Here is a 16,156-nt window from a genome sequence, read left to right as displayed (position 1 = left end):
AGTCCACGACTAAGATGAAACAAAATGTTTTAGCTCAAAATTTTTAGCCCAAAATTTTTAGCCAAACTAGGCAAAACTGACAATAAGTTCATACTGCTAGATAGCCACTCTCAAGCCTCCATACTAGCAGAACAGATTCAGAGATTCAGAATGCAACTAGATAACTGGTTGGTTACATTTTGTAACACCATCATTTTCTTACCTAGCACAATTTTATAGAGTTAAAATTGAAAATTTGTTTTTACTTCAGCACTTCTATCATTGAGTAATAAAGCACTATTAGAAATACCAATACCAGCACAGGGGCTCCCGCCTGTAATCTCAGCACTTTGGGAGGCCAAGGTAGGCGGATCAAATGAGGCCAGGAGCTTGAGACCAGCCTGGCCAACAGGGCAAAACCCTGTCTCTATTAAAAATACAAAAATTAGCCGGGCGTGATGGTGCACATCTGTAATCCCAGCTACTCGGGAGGCTGAGGCATGAGAATCACTTGAACCCAGGAAGTGGAGGTTGCAGTGAACCAAGATTGCGCCACTGCACTCCAGCCTGGGCGACAGAGCGAGACTCTGTCTCAAAAAAAAGAAAGAAAGAAATATCAAAGGAGAAAAAAACTTAAGTGGAATAAATACAATCAGATACACCATCCTCTACACCAAAAACTGTGGAATACACATCCTAACAGGTGTGCACAGAACATTTACCAAGAAAGAACAGATGTTGGGCCATAAAATAAGGCTCAACAAATTTGAAAAGACTGACATCTTTCAGGGTCTGACCACCTGGAATTATAAATCAGTTAAAATTTTTTTTACGTCTCCAAATAGGCGGTAACTATATAACATACGTCTAAATAACTCATGTGTTAAAGAAAAAAACAAGGGAGCCGGGTGTGGGGGCTCATGCCTGTAATCCCAGCACTTTGGGAGGCTGAGGCAGGTGGATCACCTGAGGTCAGGAGTTCGAGACCAGCCTGACCAACATGGAGAAACCCTGTCTCTACTAAAAATACAAAATTAGCTGGGTGTGGTGGTGTATGCCTATAATCCCAGCTACTCGGGAGGCTGAGGCAAGAGAATTGCTTGAACCCGGGAGGCGGAGGTTGCAGTGAGCAGAGATAGTGCCACTGCACTCCAGCCTGGGCAACAAGAGCAAAACTCCGTCTCAAAAAAAAAAAATGAAGGGAAATTAGAAAATATTTCTAACAAAATGGTAACAAAAATACAATGCCAAAACTTACAGGATGCAACTAAAGAACTGTTTCAAGGGAAATTTATAATTTCAAATGCTTATATTTGAAAAGAAGAAGAGTTTAAAAATTAAGCATTCATCTTCAGAAACTAGAGCAAGTGCAAATTATAGTCAAAGAAAGCATAAAAAGAAATGAATTAAATAGAAAAGAGACAATAAAGACAAATGCCCTCCAACTTATTTCTTTTGCTACAGTGTTTGATTATTCCTTTTGATAATAATAATAATAATTATTATTATTTCTTTCCTGGTTCCAGATTGTGTCTTTATTCTTCTGACAGACAGCAGAGCATTTGTCTGGCATATATTCTGTCTTACCACAATATAGATGATTTTCTGTGACTTTAACAATACATACAAGAAAAAATCGCATCTTTATGCCAATACTCATTCTTTCACAATACTAGAACAGATTCAGAGTACAATTACATAACTGGTTGGTTACATTTTGCATCCAGTGAGTAACACCATCATCTTCTTAGTTTCTATATCAATTTATTTATTTATTTATTTTTGAGACCAAGTCTTGCTGTGTTGCCCAGGCTGGAGTGCAGTGGCACAAACTCGGCCTCTTCAGTAGCCAGTACCACAGGCGTGCACCACCATGCCTGGCTAATTTTTTTTGTATTTTTAGTAGAGACAGGATTTCACTATGTTGCCCAGGCTGGTCTCGAACTCCTGGCCTCAAGTGATCCATCCGCCGTATCTCAAAATAATAAGAGCTATTTATGACAAACCCACAGCCAATATCATACTGAATGGGCAAAAACTGGAAGCATTCTCTTTGAAAACTGGCACAAGACAGGGATGCCCTCTCTCACCACTCCTATTCAACATAGTGTTGGAAGTTCTGGCCAGGGCAATCAGGCAGGAGAAAGAAATAAAGGGTATTCAATTAGGAAAAGAGGAAGTCAAATTGTCCCTGTTTGCAGATGACATGATTGTACATGTAGAAAACTCCATTGTCTCAGCCCAAAATCTCCTTAAGCTGATAAGCAACTTCAGCAAAGTCTCAGGATACAAAATCAATGTGCAAAAATCACAAGCATTCCTATACATCAATAACAGACAGAGAGAGCCAAATCATGAGTGAACTCCCATTCACAATTGCTTCAAAGAGAATAAAATACCTAGAAATCTAACTTACAAGGGATGTGAAGGACCTCTTCAAGGAGAACTACGAACCACTGCTCAACCAAATAAAAGAGGACACAAACAAATGGAAGAACATTCCATGCTCATGGATGGGAAGAATCAATATTGTGAAAATGGCCATACTGCCCAAGGTAATTTATAGATTCAATGCCATCCCCATCAAGCTACCAATGACTTTCTTCACAGAATTGGGAAAAACTACTTTAAAGTTCATATGGAACCAAAAAAGAGCCCGCATTGCCAAGACAATCCTAAGCCAAAAGAATAAAGCTGGAGGCATCATGCTACCTGACTTCAAACTATACTACAAGGCTACAGTAACCAAAACAGCATGGTACTGGTACCAAAACAGAGATATAGACCAATGGAACAGAACAGAGCCCTCAGAAATAATACCACACATTTATAACCATCTGATCTTTGACAAACCTGACAAAAACAAGAAATGGGGAAAGGATGCCCTATTTAATAAATGGTGCTGGGAAAACTGGCTAGCCATATGTAGAAAGCTGAAACTGGATCCCTTTCTTACACCTTATACAAAAGTTAATTCAAGATGGATTAAAGACTTAAACGTTAGACCTAAAACCATAAAAACCCTAGAAGAAAACCTAGGCAATACCATTCAGGACATAGGCATGGGCAAGGACTTCATGACTAAAACGCCAAAAGCAATGGCAACAAAACCTAAAATTGACAAATGGGATCTAATTAAACTAAAGAGCTTCTGCACAGCAAAAGAAACTACCATCAGAGTGAATAGGCAACCTACAGAATGGGAGAAAATTTTTACCGTCTACCAATCTTACCCATCTGACAAAGGGCTAATATCCAGAATCTACAAAGAACTTAAACAAATTTACAAGAAGAAAACAAACAAGCCCACCAAAAAGTGGGCAAAGGATATGAACAGACACTTCTCAAAAGAAGACATTCATGCAGCCAACAGACACATGAAAAAATGCTCATCATCACTGGCCATCAGAGAAATGCAAATCAAAACCACAATGAGATACCATCTCACACCAGTTAGAATGGCAATCATTAAAAAGTCAGAAACAACAGGTGCTGGAGAGGATGTGCAGAAATAGGAACACTTTTACACTGTTGCTGGGAGTGTAAACTAGTTCAACCATTGTGGAAGACAGTGTGGTGATTCCTCAAGGATCTAGAACTAGAAATACCATTTGACTCAGCCATCCCATTACTGAGTATATACCCAAAGGACTATAAATCATGCTGCTATAAAGACACATGCACACATATGTTGATTGCAGCACTATTTACAATAGCAAAGACTTGGAACCAACCCAAATCAATGATAGACTGGATTAAGAAAACGTGGCACATATACACCATGGAATACTATACAGCCATAAAAAAGGATGAGTTCATGTCTTTTGTAGGGACATGGATGAAGCTGGAAACCACCATTCTGAGCAAACTATCACAAGGACAGAAAACCAAACACTGCACGTTCTCACTCATAGGTGGGAATTGAACAATGAGAACACCAGGACACAGGGTGGGTAACATCACACACTGGGGCCTGTTGTGGGGTAGGGGGAGAGGGGAGTTGGGAGCGGGGAGTGGGGAGGAATAGCATTAGGAGATATATCTAATGTAAATGACGAGTTAATGGGTGCAGCACACCAACATGGCACATGTATACATACGTAACAAACCTGCATGTTTTACACATGTACCCTAGAACTTAAAGTATAATAAAAAAAAAAAAAAATACATTTAAAACCTTCCCCCCCACACCCTGGAAAAAAAAAAGTGATCCGTCCTCCTTGGCCTCTGAAAATGCCGGGATTACAGGTGTGAGCCACTGTACCCTGCCTTTTATATCAATTTAGTAAACTAAAAACAGTTTAGCAGTTTTTTATACAGTTAAAACATACATTGACCTCACTTGATCCAGCAATTCTACTCCTAGGTGTTTATCCAAGAGAAATGAAAACATATGTCCACAAAAAGACTATATGAATGTTTAGAGCAGCTTTAGTCATACTAGCTCAAAAATTTTTTTTCTTTTTTTTTTTGAGCCCAGGCAGGAGTGCAGTAGCACAATCCTGGTTCACTGCAACCTCCACCTCCCAGGTTCAAGTGATTCTCCAGCCTTAGCCTCCCAAATAGCTGGGATTACAGGTGCATGCCACCACACCCGGCTAATTTTTATATTTTTAGTAGAGATGGGGTTTCACTATATTAGCCAGGCTGGTCTTGAATTCCTCACCTCAAGTGATCCGCCTGCCTCGGCCTCCCAAAGTGCTGGGATTACAGGCGTGAGCCACTGTGCCCGGCCCTCAAAATTTTATCCAAATATTTTTTAACTGAAGAATGGATAAACTGTGGTATATTAATATCATGGTATATTACTCAGCATCAAGAGGGAATGAACTGCTGTTAGACGCAACACAGATCAATCTCAAAAACATGTTGATCAAAAGCCAGACACAAACTTTAACAAATGGTATGCTTCTATTTATATGAAATTCTAGAACAGATCAAACAAATCTATAGTGACAGAAAGCAGATTAGTGGTTGCCAGAAAGAAAGAATGGAGGGATATTAACTTCAAAGGGGCATAAGAAAACTATCTAGAGTGATAGAAATGTTCTAAATCTTGATTGGCATGGTGGTTACACAGGTATACATTTCCAAAACTTGCTGAATTATACAACTAAAATGCATGTATTTATTGTATGTAAAATATACTTCAGCAAAGTAAAAGAATCAGAAAGTTCTAATTAGAAAATCAAATATATTGCATATTGTTAAAACATTTTGGTACTGATCAACTTCCTGCTTTAAAAATATGTATAAGCTAGGACCTGTGGCACATGCTATAGTCCCAGCTTATAGGACTGAGATGGGAGGGTCACTTGAGTCCAGGAGTTCAAGGCTTGCAGTGAGCTATGATCATGCCACAGCACTCTAGTCTGGGTGATACATAGAATCTCCTCTCAAAAAAAAAAAAAAAAAAAAAAATCAGACCTAAATTGAAAATTTTAGGATGGCCAATTCAAAGTGAAGTAGATAAAAATTCTATTAGAACACTGCCAGAGACCAACCAAAAGATGCTGGCCAGGCACGGTGGCTCACACCTGTAATCCCAGTACTTTGGGAGGCCGAGGAGGCCAGATCACGAGGTCATGGGATCAAGACCATCCTGGCTAACACAGTGAAACCCAGTCTCTACTAAAAATACAAAAAAAAAAAAAGAGCCGGGCGTGGTGGCAGGCACCTGTAATCCCAGCTACTCGGGAGGCTGAGGCAGGAGAATAGCTCGAACCCAGGAGGCGGAGGTTGCAGTGAGCCAAGATTGCGCCACTGCATTCCAGCCTGGGCGACAGAGTGAGACTCCGTCTCAAAAAGAAAAAAAGATGCTTAACATGTTTTGGAATGGTCTATGGCCCTTCATATGATAGCAAATCCTTGTTGGAAAAAAAGATAGCCTAAAAAGAAATAAGCGTGCATGTTAGGAAGTGGAAAATTAGGCTGAACAGGAAGAATGGAGTACACTCTGGTCCTTAGTGTGCATCCTTGTCCTTAGTGTGCATCCTTTTCCTTGAACAACCATGGAGTTTCTGTTCTACCAAAGTAGTTAATGGACACTAAATTTTACACAGTATTAATCTCGTTTCTCTTGTTATATTGTGATCCTCCTCAAGAACAGCCAGTGACCATGCTGCCTATTTCCTTTGTATCATCCCAAGTGCTATGGACAACAAATACTCTGACCCCAGTAACTTACGAATTTGTAGGTATATGGCGGAAATGAAAAAGGGGTGCAGCACTACTTTAAGCAGCTAGCCTACTTAGCCTAGACAAAGCAACCAGAATTATGCTCATCATGTAGGATGGGAAAGCCCCTGATGTCTGTAGCCTAAGACGTTAAAAATTACCACCTCACATATAGATTAAGAAATGTTAAGTAGACATAGAGTGAAAAAAGATATTTTGGAGGGTGAAGAGGAAGAGGAAGGGTTAATGTGTTGTGGTGGACAGTCAAGAATGAAAGGAGGCTGGGCCCGGTGGCTCATGCCTGTAATCCCAGCACTTTGGGAGGCCAAGGTGGGCGGATCACAAGGTCAGAAGAACAAGACCATCCTGGCTAACATGATGAAATCGTGTCTCTACTAAAAATACAAAAAAATTAGCCAGGCGTGATGGTGGGTGCCTGTAGTCCCAGCTGCTCGGGAGGCTGAGGCAGGAGAATGGCATGAACCTGGGAGGCGGAGCTTGCAGTCAGCCGAGATTGCGCTACTGCACTCCAGCCTGGGTGACAGAGCAAGACTCAGTCTCAAAAAAAAAAAAAAAAAAAAAAAAAATGAAAGGAAGGCTGGGCGTGGTAGCTTACACCTGCAATCCAAGCACTTTGGGAGGCTGAGGCAGGAAGGAGGGTTTCTTGAGGCCAGGAGTTCAATACCAACCTGGCAACATAGCGAGACCCTGTCTCTACAAAATACATAAAAAATTAGCCAGGCATGGTGGTGCATGGCTATAGTCCCAGCCACTTGGACAGGCTGGGGTGAGAGGATCACGTGGGCCCAGAGTCTGCGCCTGCAGTGAGCCATGAACATGCCACTACACTCCAGCCTGGGCAATAGTGTAAGACCCTATCTCAAAACAACAATGACCAAAACAAACAAAAAAAACAACAAAAAACAGAATCAAAAGAAAGGAGTGTAAATATGCTTTTAATGACTATCTTTAAGGAGATTTAAAGGCATAGTCAATGAAATGAGGCAATCTGAGTGAGCCCTCTCAAAAGTAGATCTATTTAATAAGGAGCAAAAAAACAAGGAAGAACATGTTACTCTGATACAGTAAGTCACTTGACAGTTACCATCTTACATATTTAAATAAAAAGTCAATGCTTTCTTATTAATAACATATGTTATCAGTCAATTATTAATGTTTAATATGACATGGACTACCTCAACCATATCTAGCATAGATCTAAAATAATTTTTTAAAATTTTTCTGTTCCAAACCATGTGAGAAGACCAAAGGGAGAAAAAAAGCAGAACATAAAGTTTCAGTGGGATAAAAAGAAGCGAAAAGCAAGAGCACTCAAATTTGGCTCCCTGAAAATGTGGAGTATCTACAGAGAAAAGTCAGTAATCCTGAAGAGTTGGCTGATAACTTTGGTGGCAGTCACATCTCCCTAGAAATGTCACAGACCCATGTGAAGACGCTCAAAGGTTACCATATGTAGACGCCCCAACTTTGGAAAGCTGCCATAGTCCAACCCAGTGGCAACCATGGTAATTTTTGGGCAAGTAATATTACAGAAAGAATAATCAGTTTGAAAGCTCAAGCTAATGTAGCTTTTAAGCACGAGGACAAATTAGACCAGGACTGTTTCATGTTTACCTTCAATGGAATAGTACAATAGTGTGAAAACTTTACCTTTGGATTCTTGCCTTCTTTGGCCAATAATGCCCGAAGTCTTTCTTGTGAAGGGGGTGCAATGAAGATAATATATGGTTTCAAATCTGAATTCCGGAGAGTCTTCAATGACTGTAAAGAAGAGACATTTTGATTTTTAAAATAATTTGCATCATTTAATTACTTCCTAATAATACTGATTGGAGATTATATATATATATATATATATATACACACACATATATATATATCTCTATCTATATATATGTATATATAGATAGATATATATATGTATATATAGATAGATATATATATACTATATACAGATATATATATACTATACATGGCTAATTTTTTAAAATTTTTGGTAGAGATGGGGCTTTGCCATGTTTCCCAGGCTGGTCTGGAACTCCTGAACCCAATGATCCACCCACATTGGCGTCCTAAAATTATCATTTTAAGATATAGTTTTAAGATATATGAGCTTATATATATATGTGTATATATATATATGTGTATATATATGTGTGTGTATATATATATGTGTATATATATGTGTGTGTATATATATGTGTATATATATATGTGTGTGTATATATATGTGTATATATATATGTGTGTGTATATATATATAGATAGATAGATAGATAGATAGATAGATAGATTAAGGGACTTGCTCTGTTGCCTAGGCTGGAGTGCAGTGGTGTGATCACAGCTCTCTGCAACCTCAATCTGCTGCACTCAAGTGGCCCTCTCACCTCAGCATCCCCAATAGCTAGGACTATAGGCATGCACCACTATGTCCGGCTAACTTTTTACTTTTTTGTAGAGACAGGATCTCGCTTTGTTGCCCAGGCTGGTCTTGAACTCCTGGCCTCAAGCAATGCTCCTGCCTTGGTCTCCCAAAGTGCTGGGATTACAGGCATGAGCCACTGCACCTGGCCCAATTCACAATATTTTTAAGATCCTACCATTCACTGTAAGAATATACTGTGAAAATATACATATATGTATATATGTGTATATATGTATATATGTGTATATATACACATAATATATATTATATACATATATGATTTTAGCTTGCTCTTTTATGTAATGAAATATAAGTGAATGATACTGAAGGATGACAACTATGTGATATTAAAACACCTTGCTAATAAGATCACATACAGATTACAATAACCATATTAAAAATCAATTTTGGAGCAATTAGAATCATACAAGTTGCCTTACTATGTGCCAGACACTAAATATAAGCAAAATCAGAGAACATAACTTCACATGTGCAAGACAATTCAAGAAAAGCACAACTAAGAAGAAGTAGACTATGTTTGAATCTGGAGATTGCAGTTTTCACTTGGTTACCAATGCATGACTGTGTGTGCTCAAACTGAAGCGCTCTATCAAAATGGAGATTATAGGAATATGCCATTGCTATCTAAAAACATTAAGATGATTAAAACAATATGCTGAGTTCTTTGTTAAAATCTGTTAGCCCTTTTTTTTTGGAGAAATAAGAATTTTAAAAACCTGTTTGCCCAAATAATATAAAGAATTCTAAAGAAATTTAGTAAAAACATGTATACTTCCCTTAAATAAAAAATTTATAATTGAAATAGTAGAGCTTAAGTGCATTTGTCCACTAAAACACAAACAGAAATCCCTAATTACTATTTTAGAATAGCCATTTTAGAGTCAATTCTCCTTTATGTACATCTCTTTAATGACCACTGACTATGTTGCCTGATTTGACATGAGCAGCAGATTCTACCACATTAAGGAATGTCGTATGCTAAAGCTGTATGGTCTACAAAAATTAAACAATTTTCCATAACATTTGGAGTTTCTTAAAAACTCCAAGTTTCTAAAATTAGGTTTTTTTGTTTTTGTTTTTGTTTTTGTTTTCCAGACAGCATCTCACTCTGCTCACTCTGTCACCCAGGTTGGAGTGCAGTGCAGCTCACTGCAATCTCCGCCTCCCTGGCTCAGGCGATTCTCCCCCCAGCCTCCCAAGTAGCTGGGACCACAGGTGCATGCCACCACACCTGGCTAATTTTTTTAAATTTTTGGTAGAGATGGGGCTTTGCCATGTTGCCCAGGCTGGTCTGGAACTCCTGAACTCAAGTGGTCCACCCACATTGACATCCTAAAATTATCATTTTAAATAGAAAGCTAAGAGGCACTAGTTAGTAATTTTACGCTTTTGCTTAGTCTGCCAAATAAGTGAAACTGAGGTTTCATTATTTTCATACAACCAAGCATTCACTGTGATACTTGTTAATATTTGAACAATAGCACTTAAACCATAAAAATAATCTTGAAATTTTCTAATTTTTCTCATATCAGAATCAGAAAAGGGAAATTCTTCCATAGACTCAAATTAAAGTACTACCAATACTATATTTACTGTATTTTAAGTTTCAGAACATACATACAAGTATATATACAAGCTGAACATCTCTAATCCAAAAATCTGAAATGCAAAATCTGAAACTTTCTGAGCAGTGACATGACGGCACAAGTGGAAAATGTTACCCCGGCCTCATGTGACGGGTCATAGTCAAAACACAGAAGCAGATAGTTTATTCAATATTCCCAGGAAAAATAAAATTACCTTCAGGCTAAGTAAATAAGGTGTATATAAAAGATAAATGAATTTCATTTCAGACTTGGGTCTATCCTCAAGATAGCTCCTTATATATATGCAAATACTCTAAAATCTGAGAAATTCTGAAATTCAAAACACTCTGGTCTCAAGCATTTTGAGTAAGAGATAGTCAACCTGTATATGTAAGTATGTATATGTTTTCCCTCTGAGGAAACTGAAAGAGATTTAGCAACCTGTGTGATTTCAGATAGCAAATCAGTGGGAAAAACTGTATGAGAACTTAATTAGGTCACGCTGTTCTTGGACCAAAATATAGCTTCCACTAGATTACTCTATATGACATTCCTTCTAAGTTCAAACCCTAAAACAAAATTCTAGCTTTACCTGTGTACGAAGACTTAAAAGACATATTTTGCCAGAGTTGATCACTTGCCGTACAGAATCTATGCTAGTTCCATACAAATTCTTCTCAAATTCACCATGCTCAATGAACTTTCCAGCTGCTATGTCTGCCTCGAATGCTTGCCGCGAAACAAAGTGGTAATCTCTACCAGCTACTTCTTGGTCTCGCCTACTCCGGGTTGTATCTAGACAAACAAAATCAGATAGAAATAACAGGCAAGGCTTAGGGTGAGGACAGGGGATAATTCTGCTAGTCAAAGAATTTTTATATTGTAACACAGATTATAAAATAATAAACTGAGAAAATGCTAAGTGCCTACATGTTTAACATTTTTTAAATTTTTTGTAGATTGAAAAATGAACAAAAATGAGTTTGTAGTATCTTAGTAATAGTTATATTTAATTATCTTAATACATTTTATGCTTACACTTCAAGTTACTTCATCCTGCATTTAAAACACTACTACTCATCTTCTCCTAAAGTTTATCTCCATAAGATTAGGTACTATATATAATCTTATAACTTCTGTTTTCAGATTATGCCTAAGTTTCTATCTTCTGTATCACTTTAAAGCAGCAGGAACTGATTCTCTACGGAACAGGAAATTATAAGGGGCCCAAACTGAAATTTGTTTAGAAAATAATCAGTACATACTCGAAGGACAAATTTAAATTTCTTAATAATGCCTATTTTTAATTTAAAAATTGTCAAAATATTTGGTTAAACAAAGTTCCTCTTTCACTGACAATACTGTTTTAATGAAATGAATAAAAAATTTCCCTACATGATATAGTTAGGTTCTGAGCTGGTAAATTGAAAAGCACAGGAAAATGGGAATGCATTCAAACTTACGAGGAACTGCAGATGCAAAGCGGTCCTTTTCTTTGTTCATGAGCCTCTGACGCAATTCATTCTGGCCACAGTTCTGTGGACCAATCAAGATGATAGGTCTCTTCCTATTTGCTGGCTGATGATAAAGTGACATTTCCTCATAGGTTAAGATCTCCTCGTTGTCATAATCTTTGGGAAAAAAAAGTTAAGCCCTTAAGACAAAATTATGGCCATGTATTAAAGATATAAATGCTTATAGATCTTCACCCAAAATTAGAAAAAAGCACAATTTATTGTCATTACATCCTTCCTAGGGTATCATGAAAATGAATCAGACAACAATATAATATGCCTTCTATTAATTTTTATCTTATTTCATATTTGAAATAAAAAATTCATGCTTGAATGTCTAATACAATATAATTATACTGATCTTTATATTAAACAGCTAATTTGCAGTCAATACTTTGAATAAGGATGGGGTACCAGGGAATGAACTAGTAAGAGTAATATCTGTCATTTTTGTAAAATGCAGATATTAATATTCTACTTAAGAAGGTTGTTTTAAGAATCAGACATAATGTATACGCTGAATACAAAAGCTAGCATAGACTGACATTTACATATAGTGGCTACAACCAGTGTTATCAGAGAAAGCTGGAATACTTTCCTATAGTTCAAGCTTGTCCAACCCGTGGCCCATGAGCCGCATGCGGCCCAGGATGGCTTTGAATGGGGCCCAATGCAAATTTGTAAACTTTCTTAAAACACTGTGAGATTGTTTTGCATTTTTTTTTTTTTTTTTAGCTCATCAGCTATCTCTAGTGTTAAGTGTATTTTACGTGTGGCCCCAGACTATTCTTCTTCTAATGTGGCCCAAGGAAACCACAAGACTGGATACCCCTGCTGTAGTTGTATAACTTGAAAACAGGCCATATGCATGCTATCTCCACTTTCTGCATTTATGTTTACTTTACTCTGGAATGCTAACCCAGAGTCATGAATCAAAATGAGGTATAAATTATGACAGGTGGGGTAACATTCCTAAAGTCCATAATCCAGATGCAACCAGAGCTGTCAAGTGGTAAGAACAAAAGCAGATAACCAGTAGCCTGCCAAGTCCTCACTCATATTACTTCTCCTGACTGTGAAGGAGCATCAGATGTGAAGTCAGACTCCCTCAGCTCTATTTCCATGAGGTTAGGGGACCATCTTAGGCTTGTCAATGCTCAGCACAGAGCCTGGCACAGAACAGGAGCTCAAACTACACTTGTTTAAATTCCAGCTCAACCAATCATGTATTAGTTGTTAAGAATTTCAGCAAATCACTTTAATATCTAAACTTTTTTTCTTTTTGAGACGGAGTCTTGCTCTGTCGCCCAGGCTGGAGTGCAGTGGCACGATCTCGGCTCACTGCAAGCTCCGCCTCCCAGGTTCACGCCATTCTCCTGCCTCAGCCTCCCGAGTAGCTGGGACTACAGGCACCCGCCATCACGCCTGGCTAATTTTTTGTATTTTTTAGTAGAGATGGAGTTTCACCATGTTAGCCAGGATGGTCTCGATCTCCTGACCTTGTGATCTGCCCGCCTCGGCCTCCCAAAGTGCTGGGATTACAGGCATGAGCCACCGCGCCTGGCCTAATATCTAAACTTGAATCTATTACTCTGTAACCTCAAGGAGTTTGTGAGAACAACATCATATAGTTACTGCCCTGGAATACAGCAGTTATTATGAATTGTAGTTATTTATTTAAAAATATTCATGATGATGACATCATCATAAACAGCAAATATAATTCCTTCTCCTCTCAAAATGATTTTCTCTGAAAAATCTGAGTTCATTCTAACACGTATAATGAAGACTGTGGTAGCATTTTAATTTATAGACTTAGTGTATATATCCATAAGGTTCAGATTTGCCACGTTTTCTACAGTACAGCAGCTCTTAGAGCTGGACTAGTTAATACAGAGGATAAAATTTAAAACTCATTAAATCTTTTTAGTTACATAATCTGTCAATTAGCATTAAAGGATATTTATTTTAGAAAAAAATTTATTAAAGTTGATCAAATCTCATTTAGCTTTTATGGAATATTATAATGATCTATGTTTTTGTCTTTATTAGTTTAATGTATGCTGCTCCCAAATATTTCAAATTCTTGACAGAATAGCCTTATAAATTACATAAGGAATGCCTTTGCTTTATTATTTGGCTTGCTTCTAATGTGAACCAAACAGAAGTAGCAAACTCAAATGCCCATAAAAACAAACTAAGGAGGTAATAAAATCAGTAAATCAGGTTGGGTTAGTAAAACACTGGGAGTGGTAGAGACTGTTAAACTAGACACCAGGTGCTCGATATAAGAGCAACAGTCATCACTCAGGTCCAGCAGACTGTTGTCACCTGGGAATACTAGCCCAACATTATCAGAGCTTTTGATTTTAAGAGAAGCCACAACTTTCGAGCTTTTTAATCTCAGCAATCAATCAAAATAAAACTAAAATTCTCTCGTGTGTCTGACTTAGCCAGCAGGTAGTGGGTTCTCAGGAATGAGTTGCTTCTGTGACATGAGCTATTGTAGAGGACATATTTTTTACTTCAAGTATGTTCTGTAAGAATTTGTTAGAAGTATAATTTTTGCAAAGAGTTTAAGTAGAAAAAAACTACAGGAAACTATCAATTTAATATTACATATGCTAAATAGTACTTGAATTTTTCTATCAGTTTTCCCCAGAATTCAAAACACTGCCTTACTCACAGGATTCCAAAAGAAAATAGTTTCTACTAAATGATTTTCTCAAGCACATATTTAACATTAAGGTGCAAAACAGGACTAGATTTAGACTCCTTTCAGATATAATTCCACCTATCCCTGAGAGTAGAACTTACCATCATTTTTATTGGCATTATATAAAACCTTTTTCCTCTTCTTTTTATTCTTCTTTGCACACCACAGTTTTCCTGTTGAGCAATCATAAACATAACTATAAATGTGTTCCCTTGAACAAAGCCACATAATTCAAATTGAAGAACTCTACTTATTCATTCATTAATTCTTTAAATTTTTTTGCAGAAATGAGGTCTCCATATGTTGGCCACACTTGTCTTGAACTCCTGGCCTCAAGCGATCCTCCCACCTCAGTCTCCCAAAGTGCTGGGATTACAGGTGCGAACCACCACACCCAGCTTGTTTTTAATTTACTTTTATAAATACTTATTACACTGTTTGTATAAAGACTATTTTTCAGGAAAGCATTTACAATTTTCAATTAACTACACAGTATAGACAGATAATCTTTAATACTTAAATCTTATCCTTTCTTTACAGTTCTGAGATAATCAGTTTTGCCTCTTGTATCACTCTTTCCATGAGTACTTCTTTCTTCACAGTTCTAATATGCAGATTCACACATGGCTCCAGAAGAAGACCCAAGAAACCTCTTACTAATGTCAAATACAAGTGTCTAACCTGATTTTTCTGGCTCCTTATCTTCTTCTATGGTTTGCTTCATGGCTTCCCTTTGCTGCTGAAAGCTTTTCCCTTAATAGCAGAAAGAAAAAGAATGGTAAAATATTTAAGATAAAAGGTAAGAATTTTTTTTTAATCAAGAAGGGAAAACACTAGATGTATCTCTTCATTTATATTTCCTTCCAAATCCTTTTGCCAACACAGGAGTAATGTCAGCTATGATGTGTAAGCCTCCAAATTTTTAAAATATTAACTCTGCTCAATAAATCCTATGTGTATTATTAGAATATATATATCATCTACTAAAATATTTAAAAATTTAATAGTTCAACTTTTTAAAAGGTTTCATTGAGCATTTACTTTGTGGAAAAGTACTATCTTGGATCTTACAATGGTTCTAGGTCCTTTAGAATTATCTCAAATTAAGCATAACAATTCTAGGAGTTAACTTTTCCAAAACAACATGTGGGCATTCAACACATATTCAATTCCATATTCAATTCCAAGAAACCATTCAGTATATTCCCTTGCATGCATTATTCTCAATCCCTCTTCTTTTGTGTATGTATATGTGTTAGCCATTTTTTATTTCCACCTTTAAGTTACCAATTACATAAATGAAAAACGTGCTTTTCCTTACAAAATTAATATTTTAATATAGGAGTCTTTCAAGGTTCCTGACCTTGAAAAGTTTTCTTTTCAGACCTCTACCTTAAAATCAAATATGTCTTTTCCTATAGGATACAAGTGGCTTCACTTAGAAGATTCTGAATTACGTTGAGGTTCCACTTTTATGTTTTATTTTTAAATCTATTTTTTTCAGTGTAAAGTCAGAGATTCTTAAAAATCAATAAGCAAATTCTACATAGGTGGGGATAATCTGTAGAATTTAGTGCATTTCGTAAGTGTACTAACAAAAAGATTAATACTGAGTTTGATACACATAAGAAGCATTAAAGGAAGCCTGGTTATCTTTTGAGACAAAGTCTCACTCTGTCACCCAGGCTGGAGTGCAGTGGCAAAATCTCGGCTCACT

The 16,156-nt window shown here is 37.1% G+C and overlaps 1 protein-coding gene across 11 annotated transcripts in view; it reads right to left on the bottom strand.

Moving 5' to 3' along the window:
* PALS1 (protein associated with LIN7 1, MAGUK p55 family member) overlaps nucleotides 1-16,156 on the bottom strand; it is a 101,933-nt gene that overhangs the window by 4,154 nt on the left and 81,623 nt on the right. For all 11 annotated transcript variants that reach the window (XM_054448629.2, XM_054448628.2, XM_063651697.1 and 8 more), the window contains 5 exons: nucleotides 15,121-15,192; nucleotides 14,541-14,612; nucleotides 11,673-11,840; nucleotides 10,802-11,004; nucleotides 7,828-7,938 (listed from right to left, as the gene is read on the bottom strand). In XM_054448629.2, the coding sequence (XP_054304604.1) occupies nucleotides 7,828-7,938; nucleotides 10,802-11,004; nucleotides 11,673-11,840; nucleotides 14,541-14,612; nucleotides 15,121-15,192 (626 nt within the window). The remainder of the gene's footprint in view (nucleotides 1-7,827; nucleotides 7,939-10,801; nucleotides 11,005-11,672; nucleotides 11,841-14,540; nucleotides 14,613-15,120; nucleotides 15,193-16,156) is intronic.

Source organism: Pongo pygmaeus, chromosome 15 (assembly GCF_028885625.2).
Source record: "Pongo pygmaeus isolate AG05252 chromosome 15, NHGRI_mPonPyg2-v2.0_pri, whole genome shotgun sequence".
Classification (NCBI taxonomy): domain Eukaryota; kingdom Metazoa; phylum Chordata; class Mammalia; order Primates; family Hominidae; genus Pongo; species Pongo pygmaeus.
The sequence above is the reverse complement of the archived record's forward strand: the minus strand, read 5'-3'. Positions and strand labels throughout refer to the sequence as shown.